The 23,827-nt window shown below is 41.1% G+C and overlaps 2 protein-coding genes across 2 annotated transcripts in view; one reads left to right on the forward strand and one right to left on the reverse strand.

Annotated features, from left to right (window-relative positions):
- Positions 1-19,997, reverse strand: part of LOC149300549 (aminopeptidase O-like) — a 146,689-nt gene extending 126,692 nt beyond the window's left edge. Inside the window, exons 1-3 of the mRNA XM_089485036.1 lie at positions 19,216-19,997; positions 16,159-16,333; positions 4,096-4,238 (exon numbers count right to left, since the gene is read on the reverse strand). Of these exons, the coding sequence (XP_089341162.1) occupies positions 4,096-4,238; positions 16,159-16,333; positions 19,216-19,997 (1,100 nt within the window). The remainder of the gene's footprint in view (positions 1-4,095; positions 4,239-16,158; positions 16,334-19,215) is intronic.
- A 1,805-nt stretch (positions 19,998-21,802) lies between these two features.
- Positions 21,803-23,602, forward strand: LOC149300550 (ubiquitin carboxyl-terminal hydrolase 17-like protein 6). The gene has a single exon (XM_089485037.1). The coding sequence runs from the start codon at positions 21,803-21,805 to the stop codon at positions 23,600-23,602; it is 1,800 nt and encodes a 599-aa protein (XP_089341163.1).
- The last annotated feature ends 225 nt before the right edge of the window (positions 23,603-23,827 follow it).

Genomic DNA, 23,827 nt, shown 5'->3' on the forward strand with positions numbered 1-23,827 from the left:
TTGATGGCGAAGATCACCGGCAGCTGCGGCTGTGACCGCTCTCCGGAGCGGTCACAGCCCACCGAAAGGTAAGTGTTTGGTGTCGCTGGATGCCTCCTGATCGAGGCATTCCAGCGACACCATTTAAGTTTAGGAGGCGATCGTTGATCGCCTCCTAAACGCTTTTAAAACGGGCGTCCGCCGCCATACAAAGTATGGCGGATGTTGACGCCCCGTGGAGGGGCCAGAGATGGCCCCTTCGTGCCGATCGCGGCGTTGCTGAATGCCTCGAGGTCGAGGCATTCAGCAACGCTTTTTGGGTGCAGAAAGCGAAAGTAGATCGCTTTCTGCACCCGTTTAAAGACGTGCCGGTCCTGGCACGTCAATTGTCGTAAAGCACATGCTTTTCCGTGTCGTGCCAGGACCGGCAATTGTCGTTAAGGGGTTAAATAAGCACCAAACTTTAAGGGCGCGGCCAATAATCTAGCCAATACGGTAGTTTGTTTGGAATAGAATCTGGAACCACAAAGGGGTTTTAAAAGCATTCTAAAGAAGCAGGCTGAAAGAAATGTCTGGTTGGAACACATGATATTTTTACTTTCACGCACTCGTTCATACATTACAGGGCAACACAAATAATAAACAGAAACAGATCTTGGGAACTGCGCATATGACCAGCTGTCCTGTTCCTGCACAAATCTCTAAAACATCTTTATTTAATCATTGAAGATAATATATGTTTATTGTCCTAATTGTATTCACTTGGTGTTCTCCTTGACAGATCTGTTCCTCCATCCGGATCCTAAAATGAGCTCACTCCAGCTGTGCTCAAACAGTGTGACAGAAATGACAGTTTTCACGCTGCACCACACATGGTTAATGAGTGATTTTTAATCTTGCTAGAGACAGCTGTGCCACTCTAATTTAGTTATTTAGCTTTCATTTATGATCAAAATGAGGAAGAAGTGCCTACTCTGGAGTGTTGCATTTCAAAGAGAAACAGGTGTGTTCCCATTACTTATGGGGATAATGGTGACAATGAGTGAGGACTGGCAACTCAAGATTCAATGATTACAATGGCCCAGTCACAAGGACAACTGGAAAATCATACATATATGTGGATGTGCGCCATTGTGCCTCTTAGGTTCTCGTATACTGTATCAAACCAATTGTGCCAGTTTACTCCACACAAGGGAATAATGATAAAAATATAGAAGGTGGGAAGGGCTGGCACCCTTTGGCCCTGGGGACAGGTACAGCTCAGTGCTCCTCTAATAACTTATATACACACTAGCACACGCTTACACATACACACTAGCACACACGCTTACACATACACAGCCCCTCTCACACACCGACACTAAAACATACTCACTTGATAACGTTTCCCCTTTGTTTAGGATTATTTGGAGCGTATGTGCACAGTGCAGTGCTAATTAATAGTTTTATGAATTTGAATGTGATTTTTTTGTATTACATTTTTCTTCAAGTTAAATAGATGCAGCTGATTCCTGCGTTTCACAAACTTTTATAATATATGAGTTAATTTGTGTTGTCATATGAATATAATAACACCACCTTTAACATTCAAGGATTTCATGCAATTGTATTATCTAAAGGTATTCCGTCAATCAGAACAGATTTTAACCTTGAAGCAGTCACAAAGTTATCATTAGTAAAACAAGATAATTAATACCTACAGTAATGTCTACACAATACCACACCTAAGCTTAAAACTAAGTAGAACAAAATAACAAAACATTCATATCACGAAGCATAAGACTATCATCACCAACAAGTTTCTGGGACATGTCTGTTATTTTTTCTGTTTCTTTTTTTGATATTACCAATAGAATTTCTTTAACCCCTTAAAGACAGAACTGCTTTATTCTTTGCACCCTTCATGACAATGGCTGTTTTAACAGTTCTGTGGTGCCCATGTTTATCTGTAATACCCACATAAGTTATATATTGTTTTTTTTAGGACAAGAAGGGCGTTCTTTAGATATTTTGATCATATCATCAAATTATATATATATATATATACACACACACACCCACTTTATTAGGTACACCTGTTCAATTACTTAACACAAAATGCTAATCAGCCAATCACATGGCAGCAACTCAATGCATTTAGGCATGTAGACATGGTCGAGACAACTTGCTGAAGTTCACACCGAGCATCAGAACGGGGAAGAAAGGGGATTTAAGTGACTTTGTTGGTGACGGGGTGGTCTGAGTATTTCAGAAACTGCTGATCTGCTGGGATTTTCACACACAACCATCGCTAGAGTTTACAGAGAATGGTACGAAAAAAAGAAAACATCCAGTGAGCGGTAGTTGTGTGGACGAAAATGCCTTGATGTCAGATGAGAATGGGCAGACTGGTTCGAGATGACAGAAAGGCAACTGTAAATCGTTACAACCAAGGTATGCAGAATACCATCTCTGAATGCACAACACGTCAAATCTTGAAGCAGATGGGCTACAGCAGCAGAAGACCACAGAAACTGAGGCTACAATTCGCACAGGCTCACCAAAAACGGACAATGGAAGACCGGAAGAACGTTGCCTCCTCTGATGAGTCAGGATTCCAGCTGTGACATTCAGATTGCAGGTTCAGCCTTTGGTGTAAACAACATGAAAGCATGGATCCATCCTGCCTTGTATCAATTGTTCAGGCTGGTGGTGGTGGTGTTATGGTGTGGGGGACATTTTCTTGGCACACTTTGGGTCATTCGCATCAAATGAGCATTGTTTAAATGCGACAGCCTACCTGAGTACTGTTGCTGATGTCCATCCCTTTATGACCACAGTGTACCCATCTTCTGATGGCTAAGTCCAGCAGGATAATGCCCCATGTCACAAAACTCACATCATCTTAAACTGGTTTCTTGAACATGACAATGAGTTCACTGTACTCCAATAGCCTCCACAGTCACCGAATCTCAATCCAATAGAGCACCTTTGGGATGTGGTGGAACGGGAGATTCGCATCATGGATGTGCAGCCAACAAACCTGCAGCAGATGATGCCATCATGTCCATATGGACCAAAATCTCTGAGGAATGTTTCTTTCACCTTGTAGAAAGAATGCCACGAAGAATGGAGGCAGTTCTGAAGGCAAAAGGGGGTCCCAGTAGTAGCAAGGTGTACCTAATAAAGTGGCCAGTGACTGTGTGTGTTTATATATGTGTGTGTATATATATATATATATATACACACACACACACACACTGTATTGGCTCGATTATAGGCCACACCCGATTATAGGCCGCACCCTTAAAGTTTGGTGCACACAAGAAAAAATACACAAATACATAGATATTCCCCTCTGCCCCACCATATGCCACTCTGCACTCCCGTGATATGATTTATGCCTGTGATAATGCCATTCTGCAACCTAGAAATGCCACTCTGATCCCTAGATATGCCACCCCTCCCAACTTACCAATGCACCCCCAGACTCCCTGGTGTCTAGCGGGGACAGCCGGTGGACATCTGCGTGCAACCTCTGCTGCCGGCACCGTCGCCGGGGCTTCTCTGGTGGAGCACCGGATGGTTATGTTAAATCGGTGCTCTGTTATAGAAGCCCTGGTGGAAGTGCCGAGAGAGGAGGTTGTCGCGCATCATGCATTGCAGCAGGGCTAGATGAAAAAATAAAAACATCTTCATGTCCCTGGTGCCTGGCGATATGAATTGCGCATCCCCCTGCACTAACCCAAATTATAGGCCACACCCCCACTGTAAAGACTTTCTTTTTTTTTTTTTACACATTTTGTTGGAATTGGACATTTCCCCTGATGGTGACATCATTGAGGAATTCTTTTTACATGTTACCACATTTATTTTTTTTAAGCTATTTTTATTTAGTTTACTAATCACATTGTCAATTGGGAACCATGGACTTGCAGGGTTGAATGCAGTACCTGTTTTTATCCTGCAGGGGAGCTCAGAGTTCTCAGGAGGGTCTGGAGAGACCCTCTTGGGAACTTGTTTATTTTTAAATGTGTGCTTCCATCTTGCAAGAGGCAAAATCTCTCGCTATGGCATTTCTTCCAGACTGTAATGCATGGTCAAAATATCAACAGATGCACCAATAGCAGCACCAACCTGCTGAAATCCATGTTTAAGGGCAAACAAGCATCCATGCTTCTTACACTTGTACTGGGGTTTACTTTGACTTCATCCCAACTTCCAACCGCAATGGTAAAAGTAGACGCAGGCATGGGCATCGTTACATAGTAGAACCACCTCTGGAACCCTGGATAACAAACACAGCAAAGTCAAATATAAAAATGAGATTGTGGAGTCTCTAAATCATCCTTACCCCAGCATTCTGTCTAAATCATATACGTGGGAGAATAATAACGCTTTATAATGAAATCATGTAATTTTACATGTGCAGGAATTTAAGAACTAATCACCTTTCGTCATCAGGCGAGAAGATTATGGAGAGCCTTTATATCACAGACAGAGAGAGATGAGGGGATTTGGGGCCAAAAGAGGGATTGTCCTTCTCAAAGAGGGGAGCTTGGGAGGTATGCTACTTTATACAAAGTTTTAAATAGCTGGGTTTAATTGTACAGTACTATCTCATACACTGGTGCATCCATATTTTCCTTTTGAAATAATGTTTATTAAAGTACTCAAAGTATAGGGCATTAGATTGCCAGGTTGCTTTTTTTCTCCCCAATCATGTGCCTATCCCCTCATGATATCCCTAAGAGATATTTTTAGCACTCATCTATACAAGCCCGCCTGGTAATACACCAATCTTTCCACACATTTTAGCACAGTATCATACTTGCATGACACATAAAGAATTTCAATGGCCCACAAATTAAGACGTGTACAGGATAGGAGGGTCCATGTGAACTGAAGTTTGAATGAGCTAATTCAACTACTTTTATATGGTCTTTTTTCCTCTCTGTTGGAGGTAAAAAAAAGGGCTGGATTTGTTTGTGGAAAATCTAAAATTACCAATGTAAGAAGAAAAAAAAGTTGCTTGATAATGAATAGAAAATCAGTACACTTTAAATATGTAACTAAAAGCTTGGATCCTGTTTTGTAAAGTCGGAGCTAATATTTTGTCCACCACCAAAAACAGACACGTTCGGGTCATGCATAAAGACCAACTCCGGTGCTAAACATGGCGCAGCCACCATAGCAAATGTTAGAAATGTCCTGCTGATTAGTCCACTTTTCTATTTATACACCTGATCTGTGACCTGATCTCAGACTCGGCTTGTCAAGTCAGACTCGCTGTAAGGAGTGGACCCATCTACGGCTAGTCTGGAGCCTAGGAACAGAGTGGTGCGCACTTGCATAGCAGGTTGTGGTCCACAGCTAAGAAGCCAAACAAAATGGGGTAGAAGAACAGAAAGGCAGAACACTGGATTGTTCTGGAGTAGCTTCAGCACAAATGAGCACATTAAGTAATTTTTATGGGCTCCACTAGTAATTGAGTGCAGCACATATGTAGCAAAGTATGCCCCTACCCCGCCTTGCTTGTTAGTAACTACAGCTAAAAATGTGAGGTATCCATGATGTATGTGCCCCTTAAGCATTCATGTGATTGAGAAGATGTGGTCCATGGCAAACTAGATGCTGTCTGCAAGGCATCAAGGGAAACACAGACCACTAACATTGTGCATGGTATAGAGGGCACATAAATGCTAAGCCAGTGTGGGGGGTGCTCTGCAAAAGACAAGAAGTGTGCCTGACACCGTATGTTTATGTAAAGTCCATACACGCTCCTGTGAGGATGTATTTAAATTAGACACTGAGCTAAAGTAAATGTTGGCTTGCCTAGCTATATTAACTTAGCATTATGGAGGACCACCCTGGACACGTTTCTACTACAAAGAGGGCTGAACTGGTTCTGCACAATAGGCTGTTCACTTAGTAAGAGGACTTTACCCACATTAAATATGCATTTTACAGTCAACTCAAAATAATGGCATGTTCTGTAAGTACAATTAAAATCAATTAATTCAAGCCACTAAAGCTAGGTAGACATTGAAAGCAACCCTGATGCATTAGACTATAGTAGACAGTGATAATTTGTTGGCTTCACCACTCACAGAGCTGCATTGCCACTTCCAGCTCTCCGTATTGGTCCAAATAAACTCTACAGATCCTGCATCAATTTAAAAAAAAAAAAAAAGAAATGCTGCTCAGTTTAACTAAAGAGTCGTTCCTCCTCCGCCCATCTGAGCTGGCCTTCCTGGATCAATACTTGAAGTCATAACGCTCAGCTTGTTACTCGAGAGCTGTCATCTTTGGCAGTTGTTTTGGGGTTAATGAGCAGTCTCATAATGGTCTATTCAAAAAAAAGTAGCCAAAAACATTTCATTGAGAATCACCTTGTAACAAACAGTTAAGATTAAAAAATCCTCTTACATGTACAGAGTCTGCTTAGATATATTTTTCCCTTAACACTTTAGCAACAAATGTCAAAGATCCCAGAACACCTAGCAGTAAACTTCCAGCTTCTTACAGAGTGGAATCCAATCAAACTGGCTGCCAATATCCTGCATCCATGTGGCTAAAAGGAAGCCAAACCGACGTTGTGCTGGCTTCCTATTTAATGAATACTAAAAATCCAGCGACATGCAGAAGAGCTTTCAGTAACTTTTTTTTCCCCCAAGACTTAGAATAACAATAAATTGATAATTTTTAATGGCTTTCTTGCAACACAAAATAGAATACTCCTCACAGTCAGCAGTGCACATCTCATACACTTTTTTTTAATTATTTATGTTTCCAGGGAAGCAATTATCATGGTATGTAATGGTCCCCTACCTATGTCCACCTGTGTATGCACACTACGGTAAATATTCAAGTAGGCGATGACAGTAGGTAAGGCTCCTGTAGATCTCTTGGTGAATAACCACGGTGTAGACAGTAACGCCGGTACTTCACAGGCAGTAGTGACATCAGTCGACCCAAATGCAAGGAATACTTGGATGCGTAACTGCTTTTAGAGGCAGCACTGGAAACGTGGTAATACTGCGTCGGAGGTCTTCTCAAAAAACACAATACACTGGATTTGTTTGGTAAGTTTTGGTAAATTTGCAAGACCGAGCGGAAAAAAAAACAATATCAAAATATAAAATTACATATAACTTATAAAGTTACATGAAATTTTATTACACAGTTGTAGTATTTGTAACAATATTTCTATCTCAAAATAGTTAACTGTGCTTCTTCAGTTCCCTGCACTCAGGACTGTGAGGAAGCAGAAGAGCTGAGCATATACATATAAGTAACTATGTAGCTGTGTGTGTTAGTATGTATAGCTGTGTGTATTAGTATGTACGTAAGGAAGTATGTTTAGAAATCTGTGTGCGTGTGCGTTGTATTTTACTGTATGTGTATGAAAGCAAGTGTGTTAATGTGTGCTAGTATTTGTGTGTATATGCATAACGTAGTTACTTACACACACTAACATACTGTGTGTGTTAGTATGCGTGTGTATGAAAGTATCTAACTGTGCGTGTGTGTGTGCACGTGCATGTCAGTAACATACACACATACTTACACACAGTAGCATACTGTGTGTTGGTATATTACGTTGTGCGATAGTATGTGCGTGTATGAAAACAAACTGCGCACAGTGATATACATACAGTTGGGGCCACATTAGGACCGACATAGGGCAGTGTCCCCGGTCACCTCCTCCTCTGTGGTCAGACCTCCGGTACACAAAAAGGCGCTGTACTGAGCCGGCACAGCCTCCAAATCCCCTTTGTTTGGTTGTTTTGTTTCAGGGCAACTGCCCGGGATCTGCCACCCTAGGCCTGGCTGTGTGCCACCCTACATCACTGACTGTGTGTGTTAGTATGTGTGTGTGTATATAAGTAACTTACTGTGTGTGCGTGCATATGTTAGTGGGTGTTAGTATGTGTGTTTGTGTGTGTTTCAACTCATGAAAATGCATATTATCTATTTTAATGTAAACGTTCACGCAATAGTGCTACAGAATCTGCTACGGCACTATAAATAAATATGTAATTTAACTGCCAAAAACACTGGACAAAAAGTTAAAGTGAATTCCTAGCTAGATAACCATTTCAAATGAGATAATATTGTTCCTCCTTCCAACAAAACCAAAAGATCAGGTGACCAAGAAGCAACTTATATTCCAAAGAAAGAATGACGGCATTATTGGCCAATACAGTATTTGCTCGAATATAAGACAAGGTTTTTTCAGAGCAAATGCTCTGAAAAATCCCCCTTGTCTTATATTTGAGGTCGTTTTATAATCCGACATTAAATATAGGTCATACTATAAAACTAAGATCCAGATCCCCTGACGCTTACGCCGGGGCTTCTATGATGGAGCGCTGGCATGACCTTCCGGTAATCAGTCATAGAAGCGAAAGTGCCGGGTAGCATCCATCAGCTGTCCCCACTAGGCACCAGGGAATCTAAAACACAGGGACAAGTCCGGGGATGCACTGGTCGGGGGGGGGGGGGGCAGATTGGCATATCAGGGGGGTATAAGGCATATGTGGGGTGCAGGGTTCCAAGCTGGGGGGCAGGTTGGTAAATAATAGGAAATAAAAACAAGAAATGCATTTTTTTTCAATCATAGTTTTTATTAAATATGAAAAAATAGTTTACATGTCAATTAATATTTACTGGTAAAACTTTTTTCCTATTGGGTCGTCTTATATTCAGGCTCTCTTTTTTATTCAAATTTTGGGGGGTCGTCTTATAATTAAATCAAATACGGTAATTTATTCACTGATTGAGCATTAGTATGCAGAATAATTTACACTGCATGTTACAGAACTAAGACAGAGATAACATTTTAATATTGTTTAAAGAGGTTATCAAATTATGACTAATAAAGCTACAATGGGTACATAGGACATCATCATGTGTTACAGGTAAGAAATATTAATTAAAACATTAAACAAATGTTTCCAGTGTATTGGCAACCAAGGCCTAGGAGACCAACAGATACTAGACTGTCTAAATATGGACGCTCTGCGCCATCAAACCAAAAAACAAGCTTTATCTCCTTTAGTTTCAATAAACTTCTTTTATCTGCAGACCTGGAGGCGGTCAGTCCCTTGCTATTTCGGGTGACTTTAACTGCACAATCTCCACACATGGAGCTGATATTTTATGCCAGTGATATGTAGTCCTTTCCAACAGAATTTCATTAGTCACATGTATATGATACCCGAGAGGTCCTTTTAAAAATGTTCATGGTGCCTCCTTGCAAATTAATTGGAAGATGCTGCAAATCTCCCCATATGCATTTGCCCTTTTCCCCAGTACGCCCATTATTCTCCACGCATGGGCTGTTTTGCCGAACACATCTCCTGCTATGTGAAATAATTATCCCATGTAAAATCTAGCAATGGCTTGAAGGATGTTGCATGGAATATAACCAGTGTGCACATATGTGGAAAGAGCTCCCATCTAATTCAGTGATAAGAATCATCATACTGAGGTGGAGGAGTGGTGCTGCAGCTTCTCCCTAAGGCAAGTACCTAAAAAAATCAATCAATCAGATTGCCTTGAAACAACACTGGATAAAATTATCATTGGAGATTACGCATCAGGTATGGGTACTTGAAATGTTTCAACTCGGTTTGACTTTTTCACCTGAACTCAAATTCTAAGGAGGACAACGAGAGCTCTTCGACACCGTCTAATGTCCCTAACAGCCACAACATAACAGAATGCATAAAGCCAAAATAGAAAAGCCATGTGTGAAAAACTAAGTACACCAGTCAATAGCTTGAAAAACCACCTTTAGCAACAAGAACTTGAAGGGCACCACATGGGTCTGGGGTTCTTGGCTCCCTCACGCAGGGGAAATGTGCCTGAGATTTCAGTTCTGGACTGCCTTTGGGGGGCAGGATTAGACAGACATGTTAATGGAGATTTTTCTCTGTAATGGCACCAGGGGGTGCACCATAGAACTCGCTATAAAGCAGCTATTAGGTCTTGGTTGAGCGTCTCAAATTTGTTCTCTACAAAAAATAAACTAAAATGTAAAGAATGTTCAGATTTCACACTTTGCCTAAAGCAGTGAGGCACTTTACAGAATGTTGTATTTTCCCATATTTCTATACATATACACACTGCTTTTCCCTCCCTTGGACATGCTGATCCAGCAGATGGAGGACTTACTGAATGAGCGATAGAGTAAATATTACCCCAGGAAATTTAGATATAAAACATAAACAGCAGGAATTCCCATGGTCACTACAGTCTATCCTGCCTTCACTAAATGATAGCAACCGCTTAAGATGTGTGTATTTTTTGTTTAAAGAAAAAACAAACACTGTTATTGGAAGATGATAAACAGTATCCACATGGGTGGCACACAGTATTTGTCAAACGATTCACGTGAGACCCACGGCTATCAAGCTATTTCCATCCTTTGTTCTGTGTTTTATATTTCCTGTCTATGACCCTGGTGAACAATCTATTTCCACATTTCGCACTACAGTTAAACTCTGTCCTCTAGTAAACCAAACAAGGGATACTGGCCAGCCAACACACCTGTACTATGGCAGAAATACAACCTGACCCCTAATTAAGGTTTTTAAAAAAATACACAGAGGGGTTCATCAGAATCCTCACTATATTTGGTTAGTTTTCCAGCCTTGTCTCACTCAGCTCATTGGCCCACAGTGTGCATATGCGACTATATACTGCCAGCCAGATCCAGCACAAAATGATGACAAAATCGGTTTTAACTGATGATACACAAATTATTTAGGGCTGCAACAACTAATCGATAAAATCGATAATAATTGATAATGAATGATTTTTATCGATTATTAAATGAGGGTTTTTTCAGAGCAAACGCTCTGAAAAATACCCCTCATTATATAATCCGTTTCAGTGACTCACAGCAGCAGCTCCTACTTACCAGCCCCCCCCAGTAATCACTGTGACAACTGGCCCCGCCCCCTTCCTTCTCCCAGAAGGCCAGAACCGCATGCCTGTGACACTCATCTAACTGCAAGTATAAAATTAATATTTGGGCTGCTGAAAGTTAGGGGAGGTGGGGGTTAATTTAGGGGCAGTTATGGTTAATGGGGTGTTTAGGGTTAATTTAGGGGCAGTTATGGTTAATGGGGTGTTTAGGGTTAATTTAGGGACAGTTATGGTTAATAGGGTGTTTAGGGTTAATTTAATGATGAGGACTGAGGGTTCATTTTATTAATTTATTAAAGTTAACTTAAGGTGCAGTTAGAGATAAAGGGGGGCAAACTAAGGGGAATCTAAATCCTGGGGGCAGTGAAGATTAACCCAGTACTTATTTATAAAAGTATGGTCTGTGACTCTATGAGGGGACTATGAGATATCTGGGGGTATAAGGCATATCTGGGGAGGACGGAGTGACATATCTGGGGGTATAAGGCATATAGGGTATATAAGGCATATGTGGGGAGGGCAGTGTGGCATGTCTGGGGAGGACAGAGTGGTGTATCAGGGTGTATAAGGCAGATCTGGGGCCACAGTGGCATATCTGGGGGTAGAGTGGAGTGGCTTATCTGGGGGTAGAGTGGAGTGGCATATGTGGGGAGGGCAGTGTGGCATGTCTGGGAGGCAGTGTGGCATGTCTGGGGAGGATGGAGTGGTGTATCGGGGTATAAGGTGTATCAGGCACAGTGGCATATGTGGGGGGAGAGTGGAGTGACATATGTGGGAGGCAGCGTGGCGTGGCATATGTGGGAGGCAGCGTGGAGTGGCATATGTGGGAGGCAGCGTGGAGTGGCATATTTGGGAGGCAGCGTGGAGTGGCATATTTGGGAGGCAGAGTGGAGTGGCATATGTGGGAGGCAGAGTGGAGTGGCATATGTGGGAGGCAGAGTGGCATATGTGGGAGGCAGCGTGGAGTGGCATATGTGGGAGGTGGAGTGGTATATGTGGGGGGCAACGTGGAGTGGCATATGTGGGAGGCAGCGTGGCATGTCTGGGAGGCAGCGTGGCAAGCCTGGGCTCAAACGTGCATAAATTGGGGGGGCTGGTTGCGAAATAAAGGCAAGAAATGCATTTTATCAAAGTTTTTTTATTATGCTGTTTGTATTTAATATAATTTGTTTATTACATTATTTTAAATAAATGAAAAATTTACATTCATTTTTTTTATCCAATTAATCGAAAAAATAATCGGCCAACTAATCGATTATGAAAATAATCGTTAGTTGCAGCCCTAAAATTATTGTATTGTTCTTGTCCATATTAAATGCAGTACATCACTCAAATGTTTACAGTGTGGGTTAGAAATCATGTGAACCCATACACTAATCACTTCATTGAAATAAATCTATTACAGAATGGTTTAAAAATAAAAATCTAGCCCAAAGCTGCTCTTTATACATTAGAGATGCTGTGCAATGACCTCAAGAGAGATGTTCACACGAAACATCCTGAGAATACGGCTGATCTTAAGGAGTCCCGTAAGGAAGAATGATCTAAAATCTCCCCTGTATATTGCGCAGGTCTGATCCACAGCAACCAGAAGCACTGGTTAGAGGTCCTCTTAGGGACCTCTTGAACATGTTATTAATGCCAGTGATGTCACAATGACATCACTTAGCTCACCTTTATAAAATATTATTATTTATTGTATTATTTTAGTGATTTTTTTTATTTTTTTAATCACTAATCATTTTTTTTGTTTTTCCGTGTGTTTTTCCGCATGGGAGAAGAGTGAGAAACATGGGACTGAATGGGTTAAAAGATTGTCGCTGAAATGCCTCGATAGAGAGGAATTCAGCTACACCAAAAAACCCAGCCCTGGGTGCACTGTGGCCGCTCCCACAAGCTCACTGTGGGAGATTTTGCCTCTTCCAATATGACTGTGCCCTTTTAAAAAAAACTCTCCTGCCATGCAAGCCACTGAGCCCAGCTTTCTAATTACAATGTGATTAGTAAAAAAAACAAAACAAAAAAACAACAACAAACAATTATGTAGTGATGTCACCATCAGGGGAACCATCAAAGTTCCAACGAAATGTAAAGAATAAAGTCCAAAAATGTTTTTAAACATTATTTTAATGAGCAAGTGCTAAAATTAGTGCTGTAGCTTTCCAAAAATCCTGGCAAGAGTTAAAATACTAGCAATTTAAATATTTTTTTAATATTTTAAAAGATGTCCCAAATAGGGCATAGGTGGAGACAAGAAAAAAAGCGCACCTCCCAAACAACCCGACAAACCCAAGTATGGGTGCTTTCATTGTACTCATGAAATGTTGCTGAACACATATTGGTGTTTTATGTGACAGGGATATATACCAGAAGCTGTAAATTCTCATTTGATGTACAATGTGTGTTAAAAAAAAAATGTCTACTACAAACTTTAACAAAGCCTAGTGGTTAAATTAGTGCATCTAAAAGGTTAATACCAACATTTCAAATACCCTGTGGGTATCAAAAAAATGGTTTGATGGGGTAAATTGAAATGGCCGGGTTCAAAGATGTCTCAAATAGGACATGTGAGCAGAAGGACAGGATTTGAGGGAACAATTTGTTTTTTCTTCAACTTTTTAGATGACATGATCAAAAGATGGTATCCAAAAAAGCATTTCTTGTCCTGAAAAAAAACAATACGTAACTTGTGTGGGTACCCTAAATGAGGGAGAAGAAACTTACGGCTAAGCACAAGCCCCACAATTTTTTTATTTTTTTTAAAACAGGTCCTTAAGGGTTAAATAACCATATCACAAACCTTTTCATTGCACGCTTTGCTACAAATGTATCTATTGTGACACTGTTCAATGATAGGGGGATGTTTCGTGTACATGTGATGTGCAACTCTTGTGTGTGGGGGGTACCTGGGGTGAATCAGTTACACTTTTAATCACTACTGTATATGTAATTCCAAACAGATAAATAAAATAACATGCAGGATTTAAAATATACATGTACAAATTGGAAATTTGTCTTGTATGCGTTTTAGCTCCTATGACGGGCATATGAATTCATGTGTGCATGAGACTGAAGGATTAGCGCTTACTAAGTGCCCTGGCAGCTGAATAGTGAATAACAATTTAAACACCTGTTCTCCTTTGCCCTAGACTATCACTGAATCAGGCACACGGAGCTGTTAAGGAATAAGAGTTGGCAGAACACCAAAACAATAGAACATAGACTAAGTACTTCACAATACATTGTGATTTTCAATATCCGAAGGAGAAAGGTTGTCTTAGGAAGCGATACTAGGTCAGGACCCTTTTTTTTACCCAGTAGTACTGTATTCACATCGTCTTTTCAGGGACCGGCTTTATACTTGCACACTTTGCTGAGCTTCACAGTGTACTACAGCTTCTTAAATTATTAATGAGCCTCATAACAATAATAATCCATGGGTGTGGATGAACCACATCAGGAACAGGGAAGAAACCACAGGCTTTTGGCTTTGTCTGGGATGCTTTAAATCATCTGATTCACAGTGATGACAAACAAGCTTCAAGTCACAAGATTCCAGTAAAACGACTCAGACATAATTATTTCCACACTCATTAAGGCTGTTGTCTTTGCCTGCCCTTTATGGCTTAGCAAGAACCCAGACATGCTTCTTCACTCAAGCTTCAATACACTGTCTACTTCAGATTAGAGGATTATTTCTGGTAGACTGTTTATTGATAGAAACGCAGCAACTTATTTCACAAGTAGGGCAGTTTCCATGCATGAACACTACTCACAGTATGCATTATATATCCATACACTAAATATATGTTTGTTTAATCACAAAAAATGGCATAGCTATTAAAACCCCACCTTGCAGAATGTCCTCTCTTCCTGTTCTAGTCTGCGCTATACATTTGGGAAGCTATCGCCTTGTGTGCAGAAGCCCCATGGCAGTTCATTGATCGGCAGATTCCGTCTGTCAGTTCTTATAACCATGTGTACATAAATATTAACTAGATTATCAGAAAGACGGGAGGGTTTAGCAAGGACAAGCGCACCAGCAGTCCCAAAATTGCAAAAATAATTTAAGCTTATTTCACAAAAAAGATGGCGCTTATCATCCAGCCTACGTTTCTTTCACTTTTCATTGTAATAACACACACCATGCGGGTATTCAAAAGGTTAAAAAGAACACATTCTTTTTTTCTGACATATTTGGTATCTCTCAGATGGTGCTTTCATACATCTCCCAAGTTTCAATAAACATGTGACTATACTTGGTGCGAGGCTGCCCAAGCGCATTCTGCATGTTACTCTTCTGACTCAGTGGTTCAGGCAGTGGTCCAGGCTTGCTGCTGATATGCATTACATCTTTAAGGCAGGGAGTGGGCTGTTTTTCTTTACTTAAGTAGGCTACCACAGAAAAATTATAGGAGGACCTGGGTATTTTTGCAATCTATTATTGATAAGCTGCAGCTCCAGAGTGCTGTCCCCTTCAGTGTCTGGAGAGGGCTCTTCTGCGCGAAGGGGTCCTCAGACAAGCAGGCACTGGAGTTGGCTGCCAGGGAGTGCAGTATGTTTGCTCTTTGGCAAGTAGGAAATGTGTACACCTCACCTGTAAGCCTTGAAGGTGAATGGTGGGGAAAAGACAAATGCGTGGTGGAAGGAGCGGTGTTCGGCAGAATCCCTCAATGTGTTTGCAAACGGGAGGACATTAAAACATAAAGGGGGAAAAAGGATATAATATAATGTCCTTAATACTGATACATGTACGCAAAGCAGGTTACCACGAGGTTTGCTTTCATCTGCGTAGACGACAGAGATTTTATATTGAAAAAAGTGTTCATTGGGAGGAGTTTTAAAGTAACATGGCTAAATGCAAATGGTAGATTAATCGCTTACACCCAGAAAATAGTGTTTTTGCATTCATTTTTTCTTTTACATTTCCCATTACCTTGGATTTTGGAAAACTCAATTTGAGCCCAATAATTCCAAAGTATTAAGTGCTACATAATAGCTACTTAATGGCTACAGGTGCAAAGTAGCTTAGCAGGGAAAGACGGTGCTTTTCATAAACATACTTTGAAGGCGCGTTGAAGAGTTCATTCTGCAAAACTAGCTCAATTCTTCTGCAGAAGTTCAGTTTAGTTGGCCCATCATAATCCATAATGAAGCTGGTAATAGGAAATGCTGAAATATTTTTAAACCGTTTAAGGTTGTATGGGCTCCTAAGTTCTGCATATATTTGGTGAAGTACGTGGTACAGCTTAGCGTTAGAACAGCCTTACCTTCATTACAATGCTTTGGGGTAGAAGAGTTTTCACCACTCATTAAAACAACAAAAGGAGCGGCAGCTCGGACTGTGGCCTGCCATGTTGACATAGCCACTGGTGGCTCTTGGCATGGAAATAGTGCTCGGTTGTTAATGGGAGATCCAATGGTATAGACACATGGCCTAGTTAGGAAAATACAACTGTCATTACATAATTTATACAAGAACAACAAATGTTGTAAAACAAAAACAAAACCAAGGTGTAAATCTTATGACCAGACTTATACAAATAAAAAATAATAAAGTTAAGTCATTTTCCCTGACAAACATTATATGTTATTCATTAGTAAAGGACGCAAGTACATTAAAATGTCTTAATATTGTATTAATAATGTGAATTATAAAAAAGCTTATCAGTTACAGATTCATATTTTTTTATTCTAGAACCCTTCTTGCCACATATTTGGTTGGCTGCTTTCTTCTTTTGTATGGGTGAATTTTCTATTCAACTTTAGTACAAAAATGACAATCACCATCTATTAACATGACAGGACCTCATCTTTTAGATGCGTTGCCCTCCAATTAATAACTTCAGTGTATGTTGATAAACACAGAAGTTATTTATTTTAACTTCAAATGCTCACAAAACTGCTCCTAGAAGCATAATGTTTCAATGGAGAAGTTTGGTGCCTTTGATCCCAGCTTAAGAGATGTATCCCTGTAAAACCCCAAAGTGCTATATACCGACCTTCTTTCCTGTCATCTCAATTTGAACCGAACCACGCAGGGATGCCAATTATATTTACTGTGTTTTAACCCCTTCGTGACAAAGGCTGATTTTACTTTTTGTACCCTTCGTGACAATGGCCTTTTTAACATTTCTGCGCTGCTTGTGTTTAGCTGTAATTTTCTTCTTTCCCGTTTACTGAACTCACACACATTAGATATTGTTTTTTTCAGGACAAGAAGGGCTTTCTTTAGATGACATTGTTTTGATTGTATCATATTATTTACTACTAAAAAAAGTATAAAATATGGTGAAAAATTTAGAAAAAAATGACTGTTTCTAACTTTTAGTTGAAAAATCTTTTACTCATCTATAAAAGGTAATGAAAAAACCTGCTAAATAGATTCTACTATTTGTCCTGAGTTTAGAAATACCCAATGTTTTTATGTTTTTTTGCTTTTTTCTACACATTATGGGGCAATAAGTACAGGTAGCGTTTTGCTATTTCAAAGCCATTTTTTCCAAATCTGGTAATTCTTCCCCTCATGTGCCATTTCGGGTATCTTTGAACCCGGCCAATGCAATTTACCCCATCAAGTCATATATTTTTGAAAACTAGACAGCCCAGGGTATTCCAAATGCTAGTATTTTAACTATTTCCATGCACCATATCTACCACCAGTTTTTGTCAAACTTTGTGGTAGTCATTTTTTTGCATTTGTTTTGTCACACACATTTTACTTCAGGTATAAATAAACAGGTTCTGGTATATGTCACTATCACAAAACACCCCAATATGTGTTCAGCAACATCTCCTGAGTACAGCGATACCTCACATGAATGATTTTGCCTGGCCGTTTGGGGGCAAAAGGGCCACATTTGGGGCATGCGCATTTTTCAATGTTGAACTTTGGCATTTGGGGATCCACTGCCCATGCCCTATTTGGTACATCTTTGAGCCGGGCCATTTCAGTGTGCCCAACAAAACCATATATTTTTCAAAACTAGACACCACAGGGTATTTTAAATGCTGGTATTTTAACTCTTTGCATGCACACATTTTACCACCAGCATGTTTTCAAAGTTTGCAGTAGTATTTTTGTGTGTGTATTTTTCCCACACACACCTACTTTATGTATGAATTTACAGCTCCTGGTATATGCCGCTGTCACACGACACCCCATAATGTGTTCAGCAACATCTCCTGAGTACAGTGATACCCCACATGCATGGGTGTGTCATTTTTGTGGGAACTAAAAGGCCACATTTGGTACGTGTGCATTTTTCTAATTGGAAATTAGGTGTGTGGCCATCCTTCCCCCGGTGTTAATTGGGACGTTGTTGAATCCGGCCAATTCAATTTACCCCATCAAATCATACCTTTTTTAAAAGTAGACACCCCACGGGCATTTAATATGCCAGTATTTTAACTCTTTCCATGCGAGAATTGTTTTAAGCTAATATGCTAATTTTAGGACTTGCTCACAAAAATATATTTTTTATATATATATATTTTTTTTGTCTTTTTTAAAAAAAAATTTTAACATTTTTTTTCAACTTGGAGGTTCCCCTGATAGTGACATCAGTGGGAAATGATTTTTAGATTTTACTAGTTTTTTACTATTTTTTTTCTAATTATTATTAATTTTATTTTATTTTTTAATTTATTTTTACTAATCACACTGTGATTAGAAAGCTGGGTTCCATTGACTTTCATGGTGAATGCAGTACCTGTATTCAACCTGCAAGTGGAGCCAAAGTTCTATAGATGGTCTGGGCCATCTAGCGAACTTTTAAAATTTGTTGGTTCCTGTTACAGGGCAGCGGCTATCTTGCTTGATGGCGAAGATCATCGGCAGCTGCGGCTGTGACCGCTCTCCGGAGCGGTCACAGCCCATCGAAAGGTAAGTGTTTGGTGTCGCTGGATGCCTCCTGATCGAGGCATTCCAGCGACACCATTTAAGTTTAGGAGGCGATCGTCGCTTTTAAAACGGGCGTCCGCCGCCATACAAAGTATGGCGGATGTTGACGCCCCGTGGAGGGGCCAGAGATGGCCCCTTCGTTCCGATCGCGGCGTTGCTGAATGCCTCGAGGTCGAGGCATTCAGCAACGTTTTTTGGGTGCAGAAAGCGAAAACAGATCGCTTTCTGCACCTGTTTAAATACGTGCCGGTCCTGGCACGTCAATTGTCGTAAAGCACATGCTTTTCCGTGTCGTGCCAGGACCGGCAATTGTCGTTAAGGGGTTAAAGGCAAATGTAATCTGAGCAGATTTCTTATACTTGTATTTGAGAGTAGTTTGTTTATTTTTGGTTTTGTTTTTAACCCCAGCCACCAACCTTCCACTTTGGTCTTTGGTCCACTTTACTGAGCGTCCTTGCGAAGTTGTTTTGTAACATATCCTTATAACCGAGGGGAATTTACTTGGCATCTCAACTCCTGGTTTGCTGATCTGAAGGCTCCATGTGTCCGAGACAAACGCGAGTTCCCCGCACCCAGGTGCCTGGCTACAACGAGTATAGTAACACAGCTGTTCTTTCCACGGGCTGTCAGGTAGTGCCACAAGTTCAGATAACATTTCACTGCTGAGACTTCTCTGCTCTTCAGACTTCTCCCCTGGCCAAGGAGAGCTCATGTATTTTTCAATACCTGGCACAGCGGCGACATCCACTTCCTCGACCTCTAACACGGATAAATCACAGCAGTCCAGCACCAAAACGAAATCCCTACTCCCATGATTCCCTCTGTCGCAGCGGCTCTCTGAACAAGTATTCCCAGAGGCCCGATTATTGTTGCCATAGTGCTCATACTTTGTAGAAGTATCGTTCTCACCTATTGTACAGACAGCTGGGTATTCCTTCCTGGTGTTTGACAAGCAGCATCTGACGGGCGGCGCATGAGACAAACTTTCAGATTCCTCTTTTTTGCAGGTTTTAGATGGCTGAACCGGGCAAGCTTCTTTCGCAAGTCTTTCATGTTCACTAACTGGGTTGAGAAACAAAACAATGATACCAGTGATGACTTGACTGTCAAAGCACACGTCAAGGTCTACAAAATAATGTTTCACAAGAATGTGACTTGTGTTGGCCATTAAAGGCAAATCGTCCGCACTTTGCTCCATCCTTGGTGACAACGCTTTTATAGCCTCAGCTGCACTGCAACAAACACAGCATGATGAGAACAATCCCCAGAGTTACTCCCTGTAGAGAAAGAAAAATAATGAAAGTCAGTATACTTACAAGAAAAACAAAGATATGACATAATTTCATAAAAATACACACCTGACACGCATATACCTACCAAATGTCCCAACATAGACATACAGGAAAGCAAGGAATCAGCACACACCAAGGAAATGGTATTTAAAAAGTCCAATAAATATATCTAGTGTGGGCAATGGTTACAGTATTGGGAGCATATAATCTAAGTTTTAGTTCTAACCAGATAGTTAGGCTATTATATGGTTCAATAAAGATGTTATATATATTATTTATTTGTCGGACCAATCAACTCCCCCCCTCCAATGAATCCAGATTAGAGATCAGCAGGGCTAAATGTGACCGAGGTTCACCACCATAGCTGGAGTTTGATGCTCCAGAACATAGTTAGTTCGGGCCATTTATTATGTTGGTATATAGATGTTTATTTACACCACGCCCTGCGTTTCTGATGTTAGTAGGACTGTATCTCTCGATAAAACTCCACCTGAGGATATTGGGAACCTGGGCAGATGAACAAGGGAATACTTTATTACATGCCGACATTCCTTACAGTGTTATAAATTAAACATATCATTGCAAGATGTCACAGAAATATTTTATAAGTAATACTTTATTTTATTGAATACGGAGAAAAAGTCATAAGTCATACTCAACAAAAATCAATTTGCATTTCACCAAATGTATTACAATCCATAAAGCTGTAGATTGGGTAACAAATAAAAATAGTCTCAATCATATTCACGTCGGGAGGCACTTTAAGAGTCTTTGCTACGTCTTTATAGTAAACGGCACATTCTACATTGTAACTTTAGTTGGTAGCTTGTCGTTAAGTTACATTCCCGCAGGTGGCCTGTAGCAGTAAGGCCCGTACAAACCCGTCCAGCGTATACAATGCCTTCCCCCAACAACTATCACGGGTTTGAATTGCAGTAGAAGATAACCAACAAGTACCTCGTCTTCACTGATTGGCCCTTCTGCTGAAGCCACGCCCCCTGTGACAGAGGTTGCTTCCGGGATGTTGTTTACTGGTGAAGGAAGAGACGGTGGCTGGAAGCTGCAGATACCGGTGACCGCAGAACACCCGAATCACGAACTAAAGGGCAGGAGACTGATGTGCTGATAGCCTGTGCCGGTAAGGCTTCAGAGGACTGGAACCGTTATCATATGGCTGCTAGAACAGTACTTACCGGCAATATTGTCACTCAGTAAAGAATTCTATAACGTTTTTGTTTTAAAGCGACATAAAAATACAGAGAGTAACACACTAAGTCGACTAGTTGTATCAGATTAACATTTTATTGCACTTATTGTATCTTCAATAAAAATGCTCTATAAGTTTTTAAAAATGTATGTATGAAGTTTCTATATTATCCTTTTGTTTTCTTTGTATACCGTTTTGTTGCTGCCGTTTACTGGTTGGAGGATTCATTTAAAAAAAAAAAGATTGCGTTTATAAACTACATGTCATATTTCATCATGTTGTGTTAAAAAGCATTATGTCCATGGGAAGAATTGTGAGGTCACAATGCATTCTGTGAAGAATTGTGAGGTCACAATGCATTCTGTCAACAGAACAACTTATACCTGCAGAATGCAAGATTTGACCCTCAGAATCAGTTTGCCAGTGCCAGTGTGAGCTGCTATTCACAGTGCCTGTCACAGGATTTTTCTGATTAGCGAATTTATATTCTCTAATTGACTAAACATGGTGGAGAAACTGAACTGCAGTGCAGATGGCATCCCACTGCCTCAGAAGGTTCTCTTCCCAGCGGATAAGCTGGCTATGAATTGGGAGAGAGTTTCCAGAGTGGGAGCCGGACTTAAGAATCTGGGGAATACCTGCTTCTTAAACTCTACCGTGCAGTGTCTCACCTACACCCCACCTCTGGCTAACTATCTGCTCTCTACAGACTATACCTGCAATTGTCATCAGGGTGGATTCTGTATGCTTTGTGTAATGCGGAATCATGTCATCCAAGTCTTTGAAAACAGCGGAAGCGCCATCAAACCTGTTTGTTTCACCCGAGACCTAGAGACAATTGCTCCACATTTCTGTCTTGGAAGTCAAGAGGATGCACACGAATTCTTATGCTACACTCTTGACTCCATGCAAAGGGCTTGCCTGAATGGGTACGACATGTTGGACCGCCAGAGTCAGGCAACCACCTTGGTTCACCAGATATTTGGTGGCTATTTACGTTCTCGTGTGGAGTGTTCTGTGTGTAGGAGTGTTTCTGACACATACGACACCTATCTGGACATTGCACTGGAGATCAAGCACGCAGCAAATGTTGACCGTGCTCTGGAATTATTTATCAAGCCAGAAATTCTAAGCGGAGACAATGCATATATGTGTGCACAATGTAACAAAAGGGTTCCAGCTAGCAAGAGTTTCAGTATCCACCGAGCCTCAAACGTCCTGACCCTGTGTCTAAAGCGGTTTGCCAGCAGAGATAAGATCACTAAGGGTGTGGGTTACTCTGAATTGCTAAACATCCGTCCATATATGTCCCAGAGTACTGCAGAGCCTGTTCTGTATGGACTATACGCTGTCCTGGTGCATTCTGGGCACAGCTGCCATGCAGGACACTATTACTGCTATGTAAAAGCTAGTAATGGGCAGTGGTATAGGATGAATGATTCCCGTGTTAGTGCCTGCGACATCGAGGTTGTGTTGAACCAGAAAGCTTATGTCCTGTTTTACGAAAGGATTCCAGAATCCAGGAAACATGATGCGTCTGTGTCTAAAGGGAAGTTGAGTGAAGCCAGTGCTCTAAAATCCACTTCAGCCACCATGTCACCCCCCTCTGCCAAAGATCGAGTATCAACTGCCAAAAGAGCTATCAAGCGGGGAAGGAGAGGAAGGAGAGGAAAGAGAGGAAGGAGAAATTACATTTCCAGACCGCGCCATGACAGTTTGGGATACACCCAGTCTGCTGGGGCTTCTTCTGAAACTTGTAGTAACTCCAAAACTCCAGAAGCCAATACAAAGCAGATAGAGAAAGATCAAGGAGTAACCCACCCACCCAGGAAACAAAATGGGATAAAGGATTTAAGACAGGATTCCTCTTACTTGGAGAAAAAGGGGAAAATGGACTGTGATACCAGGTTGGAGCAGTCCAGTAATCCAGTCAAGGGCGTCACCTCCCCAGAACCAACAGACACCAAGAAAGCTGCCCAGAAGACCATAAAACGTAGTAAAAGCCATCCGCATGCATCACACCAAAGCTCTCAAAAGAAAGCGTGCGAGGCAACGAAGAAGAAAGAAAGTGGCAAGCTTTTAAAAGAGGAGAGCCAGCCAAAGAAGGGACGTGATGCTGCCAGAGGTCAGAGACTCGTAAAACGGGAGGAAACTACAGCCTCCGTGCTTGAGCGGGACAGCCAGGGTGGTCACAAGAGTCATAAGCACGCTTCCAACGCGGAGAAGAAGCTGCCCCATACATCGTATGGGGCCAGAGTGCTACGTTGGCTGTTGAGATGCTGTTTACAGTGCTGGGGATGGTAAGATAGACCAGTGGAGACTAGTAGCTTCTTGATCCAAGGGGAGATCCGACTGCCATTCTGGGGTGAAGAAGGAATTTTTCCCCCTAGTTTGTTGCAAAATTGGAAAGAGCCACAAACTGGGGTTTTTTTTGCCTTCTTTTGGATCAACAGCAATTAACCGATATAGGAAAGGCTGAACTTGATGGACGCATGTCTTTTTTCAGCCTATCCAACTATGTGATGGTTA

The sequence above is a fragment of the Sceloporus occidentalis genome, unplaced genomic scaffold (assembly GCF_023333645.1).
Source record: "Sceloporus occidentalis isolate IW3139 unplaced genomic scaffold, rSceOcc1.0.p SCAF_24, whole genome shotgun sequence".
Classification (NCBI taxonomy): domain Eukaryota; kingdom Metazoa; phylum Chordata; class Lepidosauria; order Squamata; family Phrynosomatidae; genus Sceloporus; species Sceloporus occidentalis.